A 17,554-nucleotide genomic window follows, 5' to 3' on the forward strand; every position below is an offset into this window, starting at 1 on the left:
GTGTGTGTGTGTGTGTGTGTGTGTGTGTGTGTGTGTGTGTGTGTGTGCTGGCATGGACTCTTAGGCTACTGAGCAGCCTGGAACTCCACCTGTGGGCTTGGGAGTCAGCAGGGAACTGTGAAACTGCCTTGTTTATTTTCTTCCCCTTTCTGTTCCCCTGTGGTCAGGAGCAATAAAAACTCTCAGAAGCTTCACAAGAGCTGTCTGTATACTGGCTCAGGGCGGCAGAGGGGAGGGGAAAATGTGGTGAGGCTGCAAGGGGCCTGCTTGGGTGGCAGAGGCAAGGACAGGAGCTGGCAGGCCACCACAAGAGCCCCAGGGAGAGGAGGAAAGGAGAGCCAGCAGGGCCTCTGGGATTCAGAAGGAGGGGCTGGGGGCGCTTCCTGGAGGGAGGCCCAGGGAGGCAGTCAACTGGTAAGCCAGTGGAATCTCAAACTACCTGGGAATATTCATATCCAGACGAGGCTGGGGTGGGAAGTGGGGAGAAAGTGGCCCTCTGTAGCCGAAATGCCAAGATACCTGATCATGGCTGTTAGGAGCAGAGCCCAGTGAGCAGGAAAGTCTGGTGTAAGCAGCTACCAAGCAAACACATAGGGACCAGGACTGCTGTAACAATGCAAAGAACCCAGCGGCTCAGCTGGATAGAAGAGGGCCTCAAATGACAGGCAAAGCTCTGGGGAATCTGACTGTTTTGGAGACTTAAGACCAGCCCCAGCGAAGCCCAGAAGGATGCCCCCAGGACAGATGAGAAGGTTGGGAACTCAAGCAGCTTCAGGACAAGAGTAGGGGCAGTGGGTAGGGGAGACCTTAAAGCAGAGTTTTTAGCCCAGTAGGAAATACCCACAGGCCTTGCCTATTCTGACAGTTTCCCCCTCTGGAGATGGGAGATGTAACTCCAAAAATGAGGCATTTGAAATAACAGAGAAAGAAGCATCTGGAAAAGGAGGCTGCTGAAGGAGGGAACACAGATCAAGGTTGGCCCTACTGAACTTCAGCAACCTTGAGTCACCCTGCAGAGAGCCGTCCTATATAGGTGGAGGTCACTAGCCCTAGACTGGCCTGTGCTCTTCAAAAGCCACGGTTATACCCAAGGACTAGTCTGTGCAGTTCAGGCCACATGGTCACTCTCAACAAGGAAGACCTGCCACCTTGCAAGCTGAGCACTGCTCAGGAACCAGAGAAGCTCACAGAGCAGCACTCACAGGGCAGTGGTGATGTATCAGAGAGGGATGAAGGGAAATGAACCAAGAGATGGGGAAGAAAGGTTTCCTAGGAGCCCTTGCTGTGACAACTGGGAGGCAGAAAGCTAAGAGCTGAATGGCCTGGATACTATTGTTACAGGGAAGCAGAGCACTGGAGCACCCCCTGCTGGAATTAGGGAAGGGCTCCTCTTCCTCAAAGCTGGTACCAGGTATGGGTCATCAGATGGGTCATTGCTACTGTTAGAAGAAATGCTGGCCAGGCCCCCGGTGCAGATTCTCAGAGAGCTGGTGATGAAAGCAGCTAATGACCTTTAGGAAACAATAGACAGACGCGCATAAAGAGCCCTGTGATTAAAGGAACATGGCATGGCCTGGAGAACTGGGGGACTAGTTAAGCCACCCTGAAGTGGCTAGGGGCTACAGAGGTCATAGAATAGCCTGGTGGGAAAAGGGAGTAAAAAGAAGCTGGGGATGCTGGGAGGAGCCTAGAGGGCAGATGTTTGAGAAAGCGTCCACAGCCCCATTCACTCCAAGCTTTGGTTTTGGGTTTCACCAGGACCTACAGAGCTGTGTCCCAGAGGAAGCACAAGTAAGGCCCTAACCAAGCTCAGACGAACCTGCCTTGGATGCGCCAGTGCTTCCAGATGAGGCTAGATTCTCCATCACCACCTGAAACACACACACACACACACACGCACGCACGCACGCACGCACGCACGCACGCACGCATGCATACACACGGGCTGAGGCTGGCCCTTCTAGTGACAGCACTCAGTAGAACAAAAGGCTATTTCCTATAATGGCAAGGCATGCCTGGGTTATGCAACTGCAGTCGGAAAAGACCCAAGGATTTGTTGAGACCGACTGTGCCATCGTGGTCCTGTGACAGTGCTAGTCTCTCCTCAGGCGAAACGTCTCATTACCACCAGGTCACAGAGCACCCCTGCAGGCCAGTGACTAGTAACAGCACTCAGGGCAGCCCTGCCTGCTGTGGGACCTAGTCAGTGCTCATTTCCACCTTCATTATAATCCTCCCAAAGCACCTGAAACTGCTTCTGGGCAATCATGCTTTAATCCACATCTTTCAGCTTTCTACAGCTCTGTGGCTGTCAATCACCCTCCTCTCTTAGTCATCCCAGTGTCTGCTCAATGGGCTCATGAACAAAGATGCTGGGGTGGCAGGGATAGAAGCTATGAATTGGGCTTGACAGAATGGACTCCCCCTCACCTAAACTGAAAAACTGGCCTGCCTTCTGCCTCTGTTGAGTGCCCGATCTACCAGCAGCAGTAATCAACACTGAGCAGTAACCAACACCGAGCCCCTCAAGGAATCTGGCTGGGGGCAGATGGATTACTCATGTATGTTGTGGGAGGCATCCAACACTGCCTCCAACCGGGAACTATCCACTTGGAGGTGACACTTCAGTGATCTGTCTGCAGGAGGGGCAAGAAGAGCTAAAGAGGAACATGCATGGGCCACATGTACCTCCCCCTCACACAGTAACATAGGCACTAAGGACACACAGGCTTACATGCACACAACAGACACGCACCTACACTTACCAACACATAAGCATATACACACTGCACATGCCCAGCATTCTCACAGATCCCTCAGGTACACACACAGACGCATAAGTGCCCAGATACCAGTGTGCATCCACATAGAGCTTGCACATCTCTGCAGGAGCAGTGACCTTTGGCGTGCATTGATTTCCTCAAGCTTGTACACTGACCCAGGGCCCCAGAGCTCACTGAAACGCAGCCCCTCCACCCCCAGCTGCTCTGCTACTTGTTATTGCCAAAGACTTCCTCAGGCACATCCCCATCACCTCTAGAGTGCCACCCGCCAGAGATGGCTGGGGGTTGGGGCCATGATGACTCTTTATTATGGGGCCATCTTTACAGCACATATCCTATGGCCAGGACCCCCTCATCCTCCCACATTCCACCCATTAGGAAGTTGGGTATCTCCCTCTCCTGTCCGAGTCACTTCCTCACTGGATGGTGGCCCTGGGCTGACAACTGACAAGTAAGGAGGGTTTGTGGATGAAGCCCCCTTGTGGGAAGACAGGGGAGAGGACAGGTTGTGCTTTGAGCCTTTCTGCACTTGGATCTGTTTTCCTATTGGGCATATATTGCAATGAAAAAAAAAACAGAAACAAAACCAAAAAACACCAGTATAGGATAGGAATGAGGAAATCTTTTTCTAGCCCCACACTGCCACTGACAAGCTGTATGATCTTGGGCAAATTGATCTCTTGCTGAGCCTCAGTTTCCCCAACTGTAAAATAGTCTCTGAGTTTCAACCCTGCTTTAAAAGTGTCAGGAATTATTCCTCAGCAAATCAAGCTTATTTGGAATGAAACTCGTTATAAGAAGAAAACTCATTATAATGGCAACTAACCCATGTCCATGTTTTTTTGTTATTTGCTACATGTTATTTTCAAAACTGCTTTCTTAACCCTGTTTTAAGGCATGCCCAGTTCCTCAAAGGTTTAGGCCAGATCTTCCCACACTGGACTAGAGGCTCTCTGCTGGGGGACTATGTCTCCCTCACCAGACTTCATGAGCAGGTGCAAAGCACTCAAGACTTTCTTGGAAAAGCAAGAGTCAGAGTGGAGTCCGGATGGACCCCAAGAAAGGAAACCTTGCAGTCTCTGTCAGCCACCTGCTGAGCCTCAAGCCCACAGCTACCACTCTTCTAACCCTGCCAATTCCTCTCAATTATGCAAGACTTCTTATTTCTCTCCACGTCTTCCCCAGTGATCTAGTTGCCCAGGTCCCACCTCTCCTGAATCCCTCCAGTCCACCCCTCCCTGCCAGAACCCCATCCCTGCCTCGGTCTTTCCTGCTTCTGCACTCACCAGCCCCTGGGCCAAGGACAGACAACAGCAACAGTAGCAGTAAGGCTGACGGCAGCCGGAGCCCAGACCTGAGTCGAGGCTGGGAGAGGGGCAGGGTATGAAAGAGAGGGCTGGGTAGTGGGAGAGACCTGGGTAAACACAGAGATGAGGGCAAAGACTGGGATAAAGAGTTGGGCTGGGCTGGGCACTGGGACTTATGCAAGGGTAGGGGATGTGATGGAAGAAGAGACTGTGATGGGGACCGGAGGAGGGGCAGGGGTTGGGCCCCGGGCTTAAGCAAATTTTGAGAATGGGTCTGGGACAAGGGCTGGGCTGGGATTTGGGAAAGGAGGTGAAACAGGGGCAGGCGCTGGGATGGGGGCCAGGCCAGGGACTGGAGTGGCGGCCTGAGCTGGGACCCGGATCTGGGCATGCGCTGGGACCCAGGCCGTAGCTGGAACCTATGTGGAAAGCGGGGCGAGGGCGGGGTCGGGGGCCAAGGCCCGAATCTGGATAGGAAAAGGGGCCGGGACAAGGACTGGGCCATGGCCCGGGGCAGGGGCGGGGCCGGACAGGCCAGCGCGGGCGCTCGCAGAGCTGACCCGCGGCTCCGCTCCCACCCCCGGGGGGTGACCTCCGGTGTCCTCGCGGGCCCGGGGCCGGGGTCGAGCCTGCTGGGGCCAGGCCGGGGACCTGGGTAGGAGTTCAGGTCTGGGCGACTCCGGGCTGCGCTGGACGGACGATAACCAGGCCCCGCGGCGGCGGCCTCAGCCTGACGTCGTATGACGCTCCGCCCCCCGATTAGCTCGATTGGTCCTTCTCGCTAAAGCCCGCCCCCGGCCCTATTCTATTGGTCTCTAACTTGGCCCTGCTGGGCTCAACGACAGACTCCGCCCCAGCTCCAGCTACCAGAGTCCCCGCCTTTCTCTCCCCAACGGCGGAGCCCAGATGCGCCCATCAGATTCTCACAGCCCCCACTGACCACCCCACAGACATCTCATAGGAACCCTACAGAGACCTTCATAAGCCCAGACACCCACGGCCGTCCTCTCAGATATCTGCAGACCCTACCCAGAGACCCTCACAGAGATTTACAAAGATCCCGCAAAACCGCTCACAGAGATCCGGCAAAACCGCATTGAAAGAAGTGACCCGGGCTTCCCTGGTGGCGCAGCGGTTGAGAGTCCGCCTGCCGATGCAGGGGACGCGGGTTCGTGCCCCGGTCTGGGAAGATCCCACATGCCGCGGAGTGGCTAGGCCCGTGAGCCATGGCTGCTGAGCCTGCGCGTCCGGAGCCTGTACTCCGCAACGGGAGAGGCCACAACAGTGAGAGGCCCGCGTACCGCAAAAAAAAAAAAAAAAAAAAAAGGTGACCCTCTAGGTTTGTCCCCTCCGGGTCAAATGCAGACCCCTCAGGAGACCTCACTCACCGAGGAGGTGACCAGACTGCTGTTGCCACGGAGACTACTAGGCGTTCCGGTTGCCCTGGTGACGGATCCTCCACTCCCGGCCAGGGTTCCAGAGGCTTCAGTCAAGGCCCTTCCTCATCGGCCCTGGATCCTCTCGTCCCTCCCCCTCCCACCCTTCTTCAGAACTGGCCAGAGCTCCTTTGCGATTTTCTGCAGGTGTCCAAGTCCCCTCCTCAAGTTGTGACTTGCAGGCAAGGCCTCTCAGCACACAGCGCCTGCAGCCAGGGCTCGTCCACAACCACAAGCGCCTTCTCTCCCTCGGGGCCAATACTTCCCTTCCCCGCTTAAGACAAGATCCTGACCTAAGGACTTGTAACAGCCGAGACAAAGCCCAGAGGTATGTAGTCTCTCAAAAGGCCCCTCTTCCAAATCCTCGTTCCATTCCCTCCTAACACCTTCCTGTCCCTTCCCACCTCAGTCCAACCCCCTCCCGTTCTCTACTTTTCATCCTTATCCTCTCCCTCCCCTATGTTTCTCCACTCAGTTCCCTCCTCCTCTTTTCCCTTTCCTCTCCTCCCATCCTCTGGTTCTTCACCCTCAGGCCCCTTTATCCACTTGCTGAATGTCTGGCCATCTTCCTCCCCATCATCCTACTCTCCCTCTGCTTTCTGACACAAACTTCCCCTTTGGAAAGGCCCTGATGAGTTTAAGAAACGATAAATATAGTATTTCTGGAGCATGGACAAAGGTAGAGACCAGGGGAAGGTAAGGCTGGAAATCCTTAGGCAGTGTTGCAAATGATGACAGGCCTTGAATGTCAGGGCCAAGAAATTTGGACCTAATTCTTAGGCTGAGTCACTGAGTGTTAATTCTTAAGCAAGGGAATGCCGTTGTTGGGTTTGCATTTTAGAAAAGTCTCGCCTGGGTCATTAAGGTGGACTGACCCCTTTTGGACATCCTTCCAAGATAAATTTGGCACACTCCACTCCCCACAGCATCCTGGGCTTACCCCAGCACAACACCAACTCGTTGGTATTGTCATTTTGGTTAACCTGTCTTCTTCCCAGATTCTTTCAACTGAGTCCAGTACCTGAGTAAAAGTGTTAAGATTAGGCTCTTTGTAGGAGTTACCTAAATCAATGAAAGAATGGGAAAGTGGATTAATATGCTGGGGAAGGCAGCAGAGGGGCAAAGTTATCACATAATCCAGGTAGAAAATGATGAGAACTTGAACAAAATTGGAGAGAAAGGAGAGGAGAGAATGGATTTGAGGGATATTTAGAAGTTAGGAAATATAGTCCTTGGTGCCCATTTTAAGATGTAGGCTGGGCTTCCCTGGTGGCGCAGTGGTTGAGAGTCCACCTGCCGATGCAGGGGACACGGGTTCGTGCCCCGGTCCGGGAAGATCCCACATGCCGCGGAGCGGCTGGGCCCGTGAGCCATGGCCGCTGAGCCTGCGCGTCCGGAGCCTGTGCTCCGCAGCGGGAGAGGCCACAACAATGAGAGGCCTCTTGACCGCAGAAAAAAAAAAAAAAAAAAAAGATGTAGGCTGAGGGGAAAGGAGAATTCTAGGATAATTCTCAGAGTTCAGTTTTGATGCCCTGTGGGACATCCATTTAGCAATGTCCAGCAGACAGTTGGGTATGACTGTGAAGTACAGGGGTTTAAAAAGGTCTGAGCTGGAAATATGGATTTAGGAGTCATCAGGTGTCATCAGCATACAGCTGGAAGTAGCTGAAGCCTTGAACATGAATGACATCACCAAGGGGTGGGGGAGGGGTCCCTAGACAAAACTAGACTGTGGTCATGGCATCCTCCTGCACTCTTGGGAGCAAACCCCCACTTTGGCTTGGTCTTCCCAGCCTCTAGAACTCCACAGCCTGACCTCCATGGTCCTAAATTATGCCCAGAACCCTGCTCTTGGACCAGCCAAGATGCTATGTTAGGACCCCTCCTCTGCTACCATCTACTGATGGGATTCTGACTGCTTCAGCCTTTCAGTATGCGGTATGGGGTCTAGGCACATGGGTGAAGCTCCTAGCACCATACCCTGGCCCAGAGCTCATCTGGCTTCCCCCTTATATCTCAGGTACACTGAAAACTTTATCCTAATTCCATAGCCCCCTGTGAATCCTGACTTGCAGACCCTCCAATCCCAACCTAATGAAACGTGTACCCTATTCTACCACTAGATGGAAGCAGACAAGGTCACAGAAGAGCCTCATACCACCATGGATGCGGAAGAGAGCCTTTCTTCAAAGGACCCCTCTGCTGAGGACTCACAGAAGCCCCCTATCCCTGAAATCCCCTTAGAGCCTGCCCTCTCTGAAACCCCTTTAGAGCCCCTTGCCTCTGAATCTCATATGGTGCCATCCATTTCCCAGATCTCTTTAGAGACCCACACTGCTGAAACCCCTTTGGAGCCTTCCATCTCTGAGATTCCTTTAGAACCCTCTGCCTCTAAGGTCCCTTTGGAGACCCCTACCCCTGAGACCCAGTTGGAGACTCACATCTCCAAGGTCCCAGAGAAACACTTTACTTTTCAGACCTCATCATTAAGCTGTGTCTCTGTGTCTTCCTCTGATTATCTGAAGGAAGCCTTCTCTGAGTCTTCCTCCAGTGAGGGCTCATGGACAAGGAGGTCTATCCAGACCTCTGAATCTGAGAGCGTTCCAAAGCACTCCCTTTCGGGCTTTCCAGCCCAGGTCCACCTGGACACATCTGCAAAAGATGGGGAAGAGGAAGAAGAGGGAGAGAAAGGGGTGGATGCCACTGACAGCACCACGCACGCAGCTCAGCCTGAACACCAGCTGGGCAAGAAGAAGGGGAAGAAAGAAGCCAGCCGTAATTGCTCCTGCCCTTTCCCCCTTTCTCATCACTGTCTTTGACCTGCCCCAGGAGGAGGAGATTGAGTTACTCTCTGACCTGGCCCCTTCTCTTAGTTTTAGGGCCTCCTCACTTCCCCTTAATTACTCAGACCCTTCCTCCCCAGGTTACACCGTCTACCCAGTGGTCCCTGCTGAGCAGGCAGACCTGGTGGAAGTGACTAAGGCAATGCACAAAGGGAAGTTTGGTGCTCAGGGGAATTATCTTTTCCAGTGGGAGAAGGAGGCAGCCCTGAATGCCATCCAAACAGGTGAGCCCAGGCAGCCTTTCAGGGGCTGGTGACAGGCCCATGGACATCCTTCCATCCAACAGGATCTAGGAACCTGCCCGTTCAATGAATAGCCCTTGTGGAAATGGCAATGCCACCTGCCTGGAATCTGGGAGGAGAGCAGGCAGGTAGGCCAAGGTAGATGAGGGTGGATGCAGACAAAAAGTGGGGATATTCATATAAAACCAGGCAGGAACAGGTGGTTGAACGAAGGCTCAGATACCCTGCACCAAACAGATCCTAAGGCAGAGATGGCCCAGGACCCTGGACAGTTTCCAGGTGACTTGTTGCTCTGATATGGCAAAAGGCCTTAGTCCCCTTGGTGGAACTCCATTAAAAGGCTGTCATGGGGAATTCCCTGGTGGTCCAGTGGTTAAGACTCCACACTTCCACTGCAGGGGGCACGGGTTCAATCCCTGGTCAGGGAACTAAGATCCCGCATGCTGCATGGTGTGGCCAAAAGTTTAAAAAAAAAAAAAAAGGCTGTCATCACTGCAGCCCCTCAAGTAGTGTCTGAGGTATAATTGCCATTCCCCTGGTTCAAACTGCAGTCTTCTTCATCTGAAAGGTGGGCAATGACTCCCACACCAGTGCTTGAATTTGACTCTCCCAGGCCCTCAGGCTAGGCCTTGATCTATGGGCACTAACACTTGTTCACCTCTGCACCTCACCCGATCCTGCACTGTTGAACAGAGATCAGAATTCCTCTAGTGGAATCCTGGTCCCTGCCCACCCGCATTGTGACTCAGCCTAAAATCTGCCCTTTCAACCAAGCTTCCCTGTTGTAATGGGGCACTAATACCACAGGTTGGCAGTATCAAGTCAGAAGCATCAAAACCAAAAGCCACATCTGGACAGGCTTAAGATCCTAAGAGACCAGGGGAAAGACAAGAAAATCTAGTTTGACAGGCACAGAATTGTGAATTGTTGTCCTGGCCAGAGTCAAAGACCAGAGGACACTAACTCTCATTCTCCTTATGGAATTTCAGGGCTTTGCCTGGAATATGGAGTCTCTCTTCCCCTCCTAAAGGAATTTGCTCACTCACTTATTCAGTCAAGCATCTATATTCTCTGAGCACCTATTCTGTGCCAGGTCCTGTGTTAGGACATCGATGAAAAGACTGACCCTTCCTTGGAGGAACTCACGGTCTAACGAGAATACAAGTGAACAGTCCATTATAATGCATTGTACTGTGATAGGAGTAGAATGAGAGCCACAGAAGGCAAGAGGAAGGGCCCCTAGACAGACAGGGGAAGTCAGGGACAACTTTCTGGTAGAGGTGACAGTTCACTGGAAACTTTAAATGAGAATAAGAGTCCTAGAGCTAAAGGCCCCACTCCTTGGGAACTCAGGATTCCTGGCTCGAAGTTGCGGTACTCTCAGCTCCACAGAGGATGAGAAACTCTGAGTGGGAAATGCTCTGGTTCTCCTCCCACATTTACTCAGCACCACCCTTGCCTTGTGGTGAGACTGACCGTGAAGCCAGACAGTTTCAGATCTCAAGGGTGGTGGCCTCTTGCTGGTGCCTGCTCTCAGGGATATGTCTTGGCCTCACCTTCCTTTCCATGCCTCCTTTCTCAGCCTCATAAGCTTATATTTTTGCTTTTCACCACTCATGACTTCTGGCCTCCCCCTTTCTCCTGACCCTTGGAGAGCCACAGGCAGCCCTTCTCAAGTTCACAGAGGGTATTAGTTCAGTAATACCAGGAACGCAGAAGGGAAGTATGAAGGTGCCAACCTGGAGAAGTGACAGAAGCCCTCCTCCTACCCCCTGGCACCAGGGCTGCCCAACCTCCTCCTCCTCTTCAGGTCCCTTCAATACTACACTCCTTAGGAGCCAGTCCCCACCATCTACTCTGCACCTGGCCCATCATCTTCCCTTTCCCTCACCTTAGACACTTCAAGGAAACAGAACAAAGGTGGACTCTAATGTTGGGAGGGGAGGAGATGAGAATCCACAGTCAGAGAGAACTCAGCGAGATACACGTTCATCGTCAAACAAAATTTCACATATAATCTTCCTGCTCGGCATTGAAGACCGTCTTCAGTTCCCTCTGACGGGCTGACACAGATGGAATGGATCCTAAGGTGGGGAGGGATCTGAAGACACTTGTGGGGCGATGAGCAAACCTTGAAGAAAAAAGTCTAAAGGGGTAGGGATGAGGACTCATGGGTAGAGATAGATACACACGAGGGGAGAGGTGAGAACACCTTGTGGGGAGCTTAGACTATTTTTTCTTCTTACTTTTCCTTATTACTCAATCCTTCCACACCCAGGTCTCTATATTGGCTGGCGCTGCCCCCATCATCTATGGGACTGTTTCCGGATTGAGGATGAGTCCAAGTGCTTTTGTGGACACTTGTTGAGAGAGCACCAGATCATCTCAGGTGTGGAGTGATAACTGTCCTCTGTCACGTGTTGGGATGTATGAGAGCAAGTGTGTGTGTGTGTGTGTGTGTGTTGGTTTGGGGGAGGGGGTTGACATGGGAAAGCCAGGCCCTGTCAGGTGCTGGTCTAATCCTACCATCCATCCCCCTCGTCACAGACATATCCGTGCCCTGCAATGTGGGCCAGTGCCGCTGCCTCATGTTCTGCTTTATCCCATCACGCCCAGAGGAGGTGGGTGAGCTCTGGGTCAAGAGGTGGGCCACCTTTAGCCCCAGGGCTTGGAGAGCCCAATGTCGCTGCAAACACAGCCATGAGGACCACGCAGCTACCAGGTCCCATTCCTGCAGGGTCAAAGGTACCTTCCAAAGCAAGGGGAGTGCAGGGGTGGGCATGGGTCGGGATAGGTTGCAAATAGTCTGGGGATGCAGATGGGGAGCTGGGAGGAGAGACTTGGGCTTGCGGTTGGTGAGGAAGAGATGAGAATGCAATCAGCCCCTGGGGAAGCCCCAGTACCCTATACTTTTCTTGGCTGCCCCCTTGCCCCAGGCTGTTGGTGCAACTGCTTTGAGCCTAATTTCCGCTGTGCGGCCTGTGACTGGTGCTGGGAAGAACATGAGACTTTCTTTGAGACTGAGGAGACCCGGCAGCGAGGAGGGAGGCCTCACGGTGAGGGGGCAACCTGGGGTAGGGGCCCACTCCAGGGTCTGTAATCAGAAGGCCAGGCAGGAAGGCATTCCTGCCCTCCACCATCCCATCCAGGACTACTTCACCCCTCCCTCCTGCATCCCATACCCGCACTGGTTTCCACCCCCAGGAGCAGATTATGTGCCTTTAGTGGAGATGCCTACTCTCCGAGAAGCCATCATCAACAACTCTGACTTCGAGGCCCTCCAGAAGAAGGGGCCCTCTGGCCGTCCCAGCTCCCACCCTAGTCCCCCTGGGCTCCCTAGCCCATGCAGTGTCCAGCCTGGCCCCATATCTGACCCCTGTACCTGACCCTTTCACCTCTGCTTCCCTCCTCCAGGGACAGACACTGTCAACACCTGGTGCAGGCCTCTGTGAGCCTGGCCCAGATCAGCAATAAAGGGAAAGCCACTGGAATCTGGCTGGCTCTGTATGAGGCAGATAGAGCCCGGCCCGGGGTAGACACCCTAGGACCTTGGGGTTGGCACCTACAGGGGGTGAGAGAGAGCACCAGGCAGGAGAGAGGCTGGATCCAGCCATCTGCCTCCACTGCACCCACGTTCAAACTGCTAGCTCTGGCATCAGGAGGAGAGAGTCGCTTCAAGGAAGCCAAGGAGGGAGGGGATTTCAAGAAGGAGCAGTGATGTTAGACACAGGTAGGGGCTCCAGTAAGACAAAGACTGAAGAGTGTCCATCGGATTTTGCGATCAGAAGGTCTTTGGTGACTTCAGAGGGTGCAGCTTCAGTGGTGCAGTGGACCAAACAGCAGTGAGTGTGAAGGAATTTCTTTAAGAAACTTAGACGAAAAGAGCAGGGAAGAAGTCAGACAATATCTACAGGGGGATGTGGGGTCAAGGAAGCATTTTGTATTTAGGAGAAAGGGAGGGGCCAGTAGAGGAAAAGACCTTGAAGGGTACAGAAGAGAAAGAGAGATGCCTGGTGAAGCTACATCCCAAAGATGGAAGGAGAGGATGGGGTCAAGGCGGAAGTGAAGGGATTCGCTCTGGATAGGAGAAACACCACTTCTTGAGACCAGGAGGAGGAAGGAGGACGGAAGAAAGGATGGAAGGAAGGATGGGGCCTTCACTGAGGTGCAGGGAGTAGGATCTGGTGGAAGTTGCCCTGTGAAGTAGGAGACAAGGTCAGCTGCTGGTGGGGGAGGACAGGGATAAGAGTGGGAGGTAGGAGACAGGAAGAAAGGTGAAGGTTTGGTAAGGCTAATGAGGGAAACTGGAGAAAAATCTGATCGGTGGGCAATTAGGGATTCAGGTATAGCTGGAAGCAGGAACCTAGTTAGAGAAGCAGAGAAGCAAAATATTTAGATTAATGGGTGGTGACGGAAGGGTATCAGGGAGGGTGATCAGGAAAATAATGCAAAAGAAGGCTTGAGGATGTGGAGGGAGCTGACCATACAAATAGGAAAGTGAAGCCAGGAAGCAATTGACAGATTAAAAAAGGGAACAGTCAAAGGAACAGAAGTCTCATGAGGTCCAGTAGCAGATGTAGTGGTAGGGATCAAAGTACAGGAGACAGTGGCCAGAACACGCAGAGCGCTGCAGCTCTCAGATGAGAGCAGCTGCAAGTGATCACAAGAGCCTGGAATGGAGAAGACTGTGGGCTAGGGGCCAGAGTCAGTGAGTGTTGGGAAGTGACTAGGAAGCCCATTGCTGATTCTTATGGGGAATAGGAGTTTCTGACACTAATGAGCTCTGTGATCTTAGACAAGTCACGTTCCCTCTTGGGGCCTCTGTTTCTGGATCTATAAACTACGATAACCTCTGTGCTACCTGCCTCTATGAGAATCCAAAGAAATAACCAGTTTCAAAGTGTTCTGTACTCACCTACCGCTCCTGGCTGGTTTCCTCTTCCCAGCACCTTTTATCTCTGGCCCTTCTCCAGAGCAGCTCTAGGGGCTGCTGCTGTCCCAGAGGCACACGGACAACGGCAGCCTCCAGGGCACTGAAAAGGCCAGTGTACATCTCCTCACGTTTAGGGAGGCCCTCTATTATTCCAAGGAAAGGTATGCAACTTTGACTGCTAGAACTCCTGGGGGAAATAACAGGGTCAAATGTCTGTCCTTTGGAGGAGAAAGGACTCTCTAACAATAATATGGCTATTCAAAAGAAATCATTACCATCTCCAGAAGTAGAATTCCCCATTACTGGTTATTAGGCAATTAGCACCATGATGACCACTCACTAAAACCAACTCAGCTAATAGTCAACAATAAAGGAATGGTTACTGTGATAAACTCATTCAAGAAAGTATTATGCAGCCATTACAAAGTATATTTACATAGACTATGTAATAATATGGGAAACTGACTGTAAATGGAAGAATAAGAATATAATATGTAATACATATGTATTATATATTATGGAAAAGGAAGTGAAAAAAAACACCAAATGTTATTCATTCCACAAGTAATTATTGGGCACCTATATATGTCAGGCCATGTGCTAAAAAAAAAACAAAACTAACGATACGGTGGTGACTTTTCTCCTGTGTTAAACCTCAGACTAAAACTTTCCTGGTGTGAGTACATTAGCATTTTGTGACCCCATGTTTCTGATGTCAAAAAATATATATTCCAGCAGAACGAAATATACTTCTAACCTAGCCGTAATACATTTCCCTTGTCCTTCAAACTCGCCCGGCTCACTGAAAATGCCAGGCACGGAGCTAACCGTATCCCATACTTTTTCTGATTAGGAAATAACATTGGATACGTATTCCTTTGCTTATTAGTCGTGCAGCAAAGACAGGACACTCCTGGCCCCGCCCGTTAAAAAAAAAAAAAAAAGGAAAAGAAAAATGCAAAAACCGCCCCGAAAACAAACTGCAGAATCTTTAGTCTTGGAATATTTTAACAAGCACATAAACTAAGGAGGAACTGCCCTCAGATGAGTAAGTTAACATCTTTGAAATGGTCAAGGGGCTGAAACTGTCCTTTTGGGGAAAATGCTGGGTAGCTATCCCACCAGTTAAAAAAAAAAACAAAACCCGTGCCCGTTCACCTTCAGGCCAACCGCCCGGCGACCTCCACCCGCCTCTTTCTTCCGGGACTCCTATCTGCCTGGAATTCCAGGGGTAGTGGTGGTTCCTGGGGCCAATAAGCGCGGAACGGCCCCTCTCCGAACCCCGCCCTCCTCCCGGCCAAGGCAATGAAAGGGTCCACGGCCTCTGAGCCTCTGCGCGGCAGGTGACGGAGCACCGCCCCCTTCCTCCCAGCCCACCAGTAGGGGCCCAACCCGAATAGAAGGAGCCAATACGACAAAAGCCCCACTACCCCCCGCCCCCCCGAGCCGCAACCTAAGCTGGGCCGGTCTTGTCTTGTGAGCCAATTGGAGGAAAATCCCACCTCCAGGTCTCTCAATCCTTCCAATGGATAAGAAACTATCTCACAGCGCAACTAGCGAGGGGATCCAATCGTAAAGGAACTTTCAGTCTGACTAGAAGACGAAGCCAAAGGAGTAGAAAATTCGCCCTCTAGTTGGCACAAGAAGCCAATGGGATGAAAAGATCCCGCCTCTACCGTGGCGGCGGAGCCAGTGGCGTGCCGGGCCCAGGAGCGTGACCCAATGGGATGATGGGGTTCGCTCCCGGCCGCGGGCGGAGCCAATGGCCGCCGCTCGCCGGCTCCCCGCCTCCCCACCTCGGCTGGCCACAGAGCTCGAGCGCTGGCCGGGGTGGGAGGTTCCCGGGGCCGAGGGGAAGATGGCGGTAGCCACGCTGCTGGCCGCCAGGCTCTGCGTTGCGCGCCGGGCGGTGGCGGTAGCGGTAGCGGGGCCGCGGGGGGCACAGGTGAGAGGTGGCCGTGGGGCGAGGAAGGGGTCCCGCGGGCTCTGACGCCCTCCAGGGCCGGGGGGCGCGTTCCTCCCCGGCTACTCCCGGCCTGTGCAGCCCTGCGGCCTCGCGGGGCCGGAGCCCGAGCGCCCGGCCGGGAACCTTGCCCCTCCCGAAGTGCAGGCTCCAGGGCTGTGCGGTGAGGTCGGACTGGTGGTCACAGCAGCATCTCTTAAAGCCTCGCCGCGAGAGAAACGAACCGGCGATGAACGACGCCCTGCACAGGCCCGGGCACCGAGGTCGACACAGGGTCAGTGCAGCGTCTGCTGCCATCTCCCAGCCGACCGAACGCCTACTCTGGGCAGCTCCTCAGTGCCCCCTGCGGGACGTGAGCTTTTTCTCCTGGGAGCCAGTCTTCTGCCCCGTCAGACTCCTGGCTTTCTACTGAGCACTAATGCTAACTCCCCTTCTTCTTCCTGTTTGCCAGAGCGACTCAAGGGGTCAGATTCATTCCGTCCCTTTTCCCCACAATGTGACATCTCTGACTTCAGCCTTCTCTCAGTCCCTGGGAAAGTGGGCCTTCCCTACCCTCAATCCCCAGGGGCTGGGGTTGTGTTCACTCAACTGAACTCCTCCCTCCACCGATTCAGGGGACTGGAGTGAAAATTCACAGTAAGAGGTCAGATGTGACACCCAGACACCTTTGTGTCAAACAGGGCAATTGTATTAAAACCTGGATAAGATAGTTAACACGGCTTAAAGATCAGAAAACAAGTAATGGAAGTAAATGGAAACATTAACAAGGTGAGAGTAAACGGAAAGAGCTCCAAGTAGCTTTAAGAGATGATGCAAACCACCCCCCTTATATTTGAAGCCGAGAGAAGGGATTTATCTAAGGTAATTCAATAGTAAAATAGGAACTTGGACCTAAGCCTCCAGGTTCTCATTCTGGATCCTTTCCCCTGAACAGTGCTAGATTTCCTCAACCCTTTAGGAGCAGGAATCAATTGCACTGCTGAATCCTGCAGTGAAATCTGCCTGTTATCTAACCAGGCCCAGCACTATCTGGCCCTACTCTCTGCTGCTGATGCTCTGAAAGTGAGGAACTTTCCCTTTGAGTGGGAACCACTAATAGGTTCTTAGAAGGGTGAAGTTAATGGCCAGCCTCTGCCAGCCCCAACTAAGTACATGAGACAGGTATTGCCAGCTTCCTCCCTTGGGTGTGTCTGACCCACCTTCAGGTCCGAGGAGCTGCAGCTGTGACTGATGGGAACGAAGTGGCCAAGGCCCAGCAGGCAGCTCCTGGGGGGGCAGCCCCAACCATCTTCTCCCGGATCCTGGATCGAAGCCTCCCAGCTGACATTCTGTATGAGGACCAGCAGGTGGGGTGCCATTAGGACTCATTCCCTTAGGAATTTCATAAATACCATCCAGCCTGTTGAAATAACATGGTGGCCTCTGGCCTGTCATTGCTCCCAGTGTCTTGTATTCCGTGATGTGGCCCCTCAGGCTCCTGTGCACTTTCTGGTCATTCCTAAGAAGCCCATTCCTCGCATTAGCCAGGCTGAAGAAGAAGACCAGCAGGTGGGAAGAAAAGGGCCAGGGTTTGGCTGGGGGAGCCCTGTACTCAGCTAGAAATTTTGCTCCCGGTAAATGAAGCCACATGTCTCCTTCCCCTTTCCCTGTAGCTTCTAGGACACCTTCTCCTTGTGGCCAAGAAGACAGCAAAGGCTGAGGGGCTGGGAGATGGATACCGACTTGGTGAGTGACGTTTGGCCCTTGAGCCTCTCACCTATGAATTCTCATACCTACCCCTCGGTATGATCTTCATTCTTTGACCCAAGCTCCATTTCAGTGATCAACGATGGGAAGCTGGGTGCACAATCTGTGTATCACCTGCACATTCACGTACTTGGGGGCCGACAGCTCCAGTGGCCTCCAGGTTGAACCTACCAAATGACCAAGGACCTCAGACTTGGATGCTTGGATGGGGGTGGGGAAAAACGGCACCCTGTAATGCTAATAAACTTGCGCTCCCTCAATTCTGGATCCCTGTCTTAAATATATAAAGATTTATACCACA

General features: G+C 52.8%; 3 protein-coding genes and 1 long non-coding RNA gene across 6 annotated transcripts in view; 2 read left to right on the forward strand and 2 right to left on the reverse strand.

Annotated features, from left to right (window-relative positions):
* Positions 1–5,228, reverse strand: part of TMEM8B (transmembrane protein 8B) — a 28,427-nt gene extending 23,199 nt beyond the window's left edge. The window contains exon 1 of one of the 2 annotated variants that reach the window (XM_027105531.1): positions 4,070–5,228. In XM_027105531.1, the coding sequence (XP_026961332.1) occupies positions 4,070–4,595 (526 nt within the window). In that variant the 5' untranslated portion in view covers positions 4,596–5,228. The remainder of the gene's footprint in view (positions 1–4,069) is intronic. The other variant, XM_027105530.1, reaches the window with a different exon arrangement.
* A 1,724-nt stretch (positions 5,229–6,952) lies between these two features.
* FAM221B (family with sequence similarity 221 member B) lies at positions 6,953–13,519 on the forward strand. Its single transcript, XM_027105534.1, has 5 exons — positions 6,953–8,271; positions 8,450–8,593; positions 10,890–11,000; positions 11,159–11,356; positions 11,548–13,519. Exons 1-5 carry the CDS (start codon positions 7,650–7,652, stop codon positions 11,709–11,711), a joined length of 1,239 nt encoding a protein of 412 aa, XP_026961335.1. The 5' UTR covers positions 6,953–7,649; the 3' UTR covers positions 11,712–13,519.
* LOC113619966 (uncharacterized) lies at positions 8,564–14,869 on the reverse strand. Its single transcript, XR_003432602.1, has 3 exons — positions 14,703–14,869; positions 13,527–13,731; positions 8,564–10,757 (listed from the first exon to the last, which is right to left on the reverse strand). It is a non-coding gene; the product is annotated as an uncharacterized LOC113619966 (long non-coding RNA).
* A 479-nt stretch (positions 14,870–15,348) lies between these two features.
* Positions 15,349–17,513, forward strand: HINT2 (histidine triad nucleotide binding protein 2). 2 transcript variants are annotated; one of them, XM_027105543.1, is made up of 5 exons: positions 15,349–15,489; positions 16,713–16,853; positions 16,951–17,055; positions 17,160–17,232; positions 17,327–17,513. In XM_027105543.1, exons 1-5 carry the CDS (start codon positions 15,403–15,405, stop codon positions 17,416–17,418), a joined length of 498 nt encoding a protein of 165 aa, XP_026961344.1. In that variant the 5' UTR covers positions 15,349–15,402; the 3' UTR covers positions 17,419–17,513. The 2 variants fall into 2 exon arrangements, with proteins under 2 accessions (XP_026961344.1, XP_026961345.1); XM_027105544.1 differs by lacking the exon at positions 15,349–15,489 and adding an exon at positions 15,496–15,781.
* Positions 17,514–17,554: the final 41 nt, after the last annotated feature.

Source organism: Aethalodelphis obliquidens, unplaced genomic scaffold, assembly GCF_003676395.1.
Source record: "Aethalodelphis obliquidens isolate GAN/ISIS:26980383/991018 unplaced genomic scaffold, ASM367639v1 scaffold7, whole genome shotgun sequence".
NCBI lineage: Eukaryota > Metazoa > Chordata > Mammalia > Artiodactyla > Delphinidae > Aethalodelphis > Aethalodelphis obliquidens.

Excerpts from the sequence above, each read along its gene's own strand:
- HINT2 (XM_027105543.1), top strand. The coding sequence starts at position 15,403 with ATGGCGGTAGCCACGCTGCTGGCCGCCAGGCTCTGCGTTGCGCGCCGG. Across the intron at positions 16,854-16,950 it reads TTCTGTATGAGGACCAGCAG|TGTCTTGTATTCCGTGATGT; the intron begins GTGGGGTGCCAT and ends CATTGCTCCCAG. Across the intron at positions 17,233-17,326 it reads GGGAGATGGATACCGACTTG|TGATCAACGATGGGAAGCTG; the intron begins GTGAGTGACGTT and ends GCTCCATTTCAG.
- FAM221B (XM_027105534.1), top strand. The coding sequence starts at position 7,650 with ATGGAAGCAGACAAGGTCACAGAAGAGCCTCATACCACCATGGATGCG. Across the intron at positions 11,001-11,158 it reads AGAGCACCAGATCATCTCAG|ACATATCCGTGCCCTGCAAT; the intron begins GTGTGGAGTGAT and ends CCCTCGTCACAG. Across the intron at positions 11,357-11,547 it reads CCATTCCTGCAGGGTCAAAG|GCTGTTGGTGCAACTGCTTT; the intron begins GTACCTTCCAAA and ends CCCTTGCCCCAG.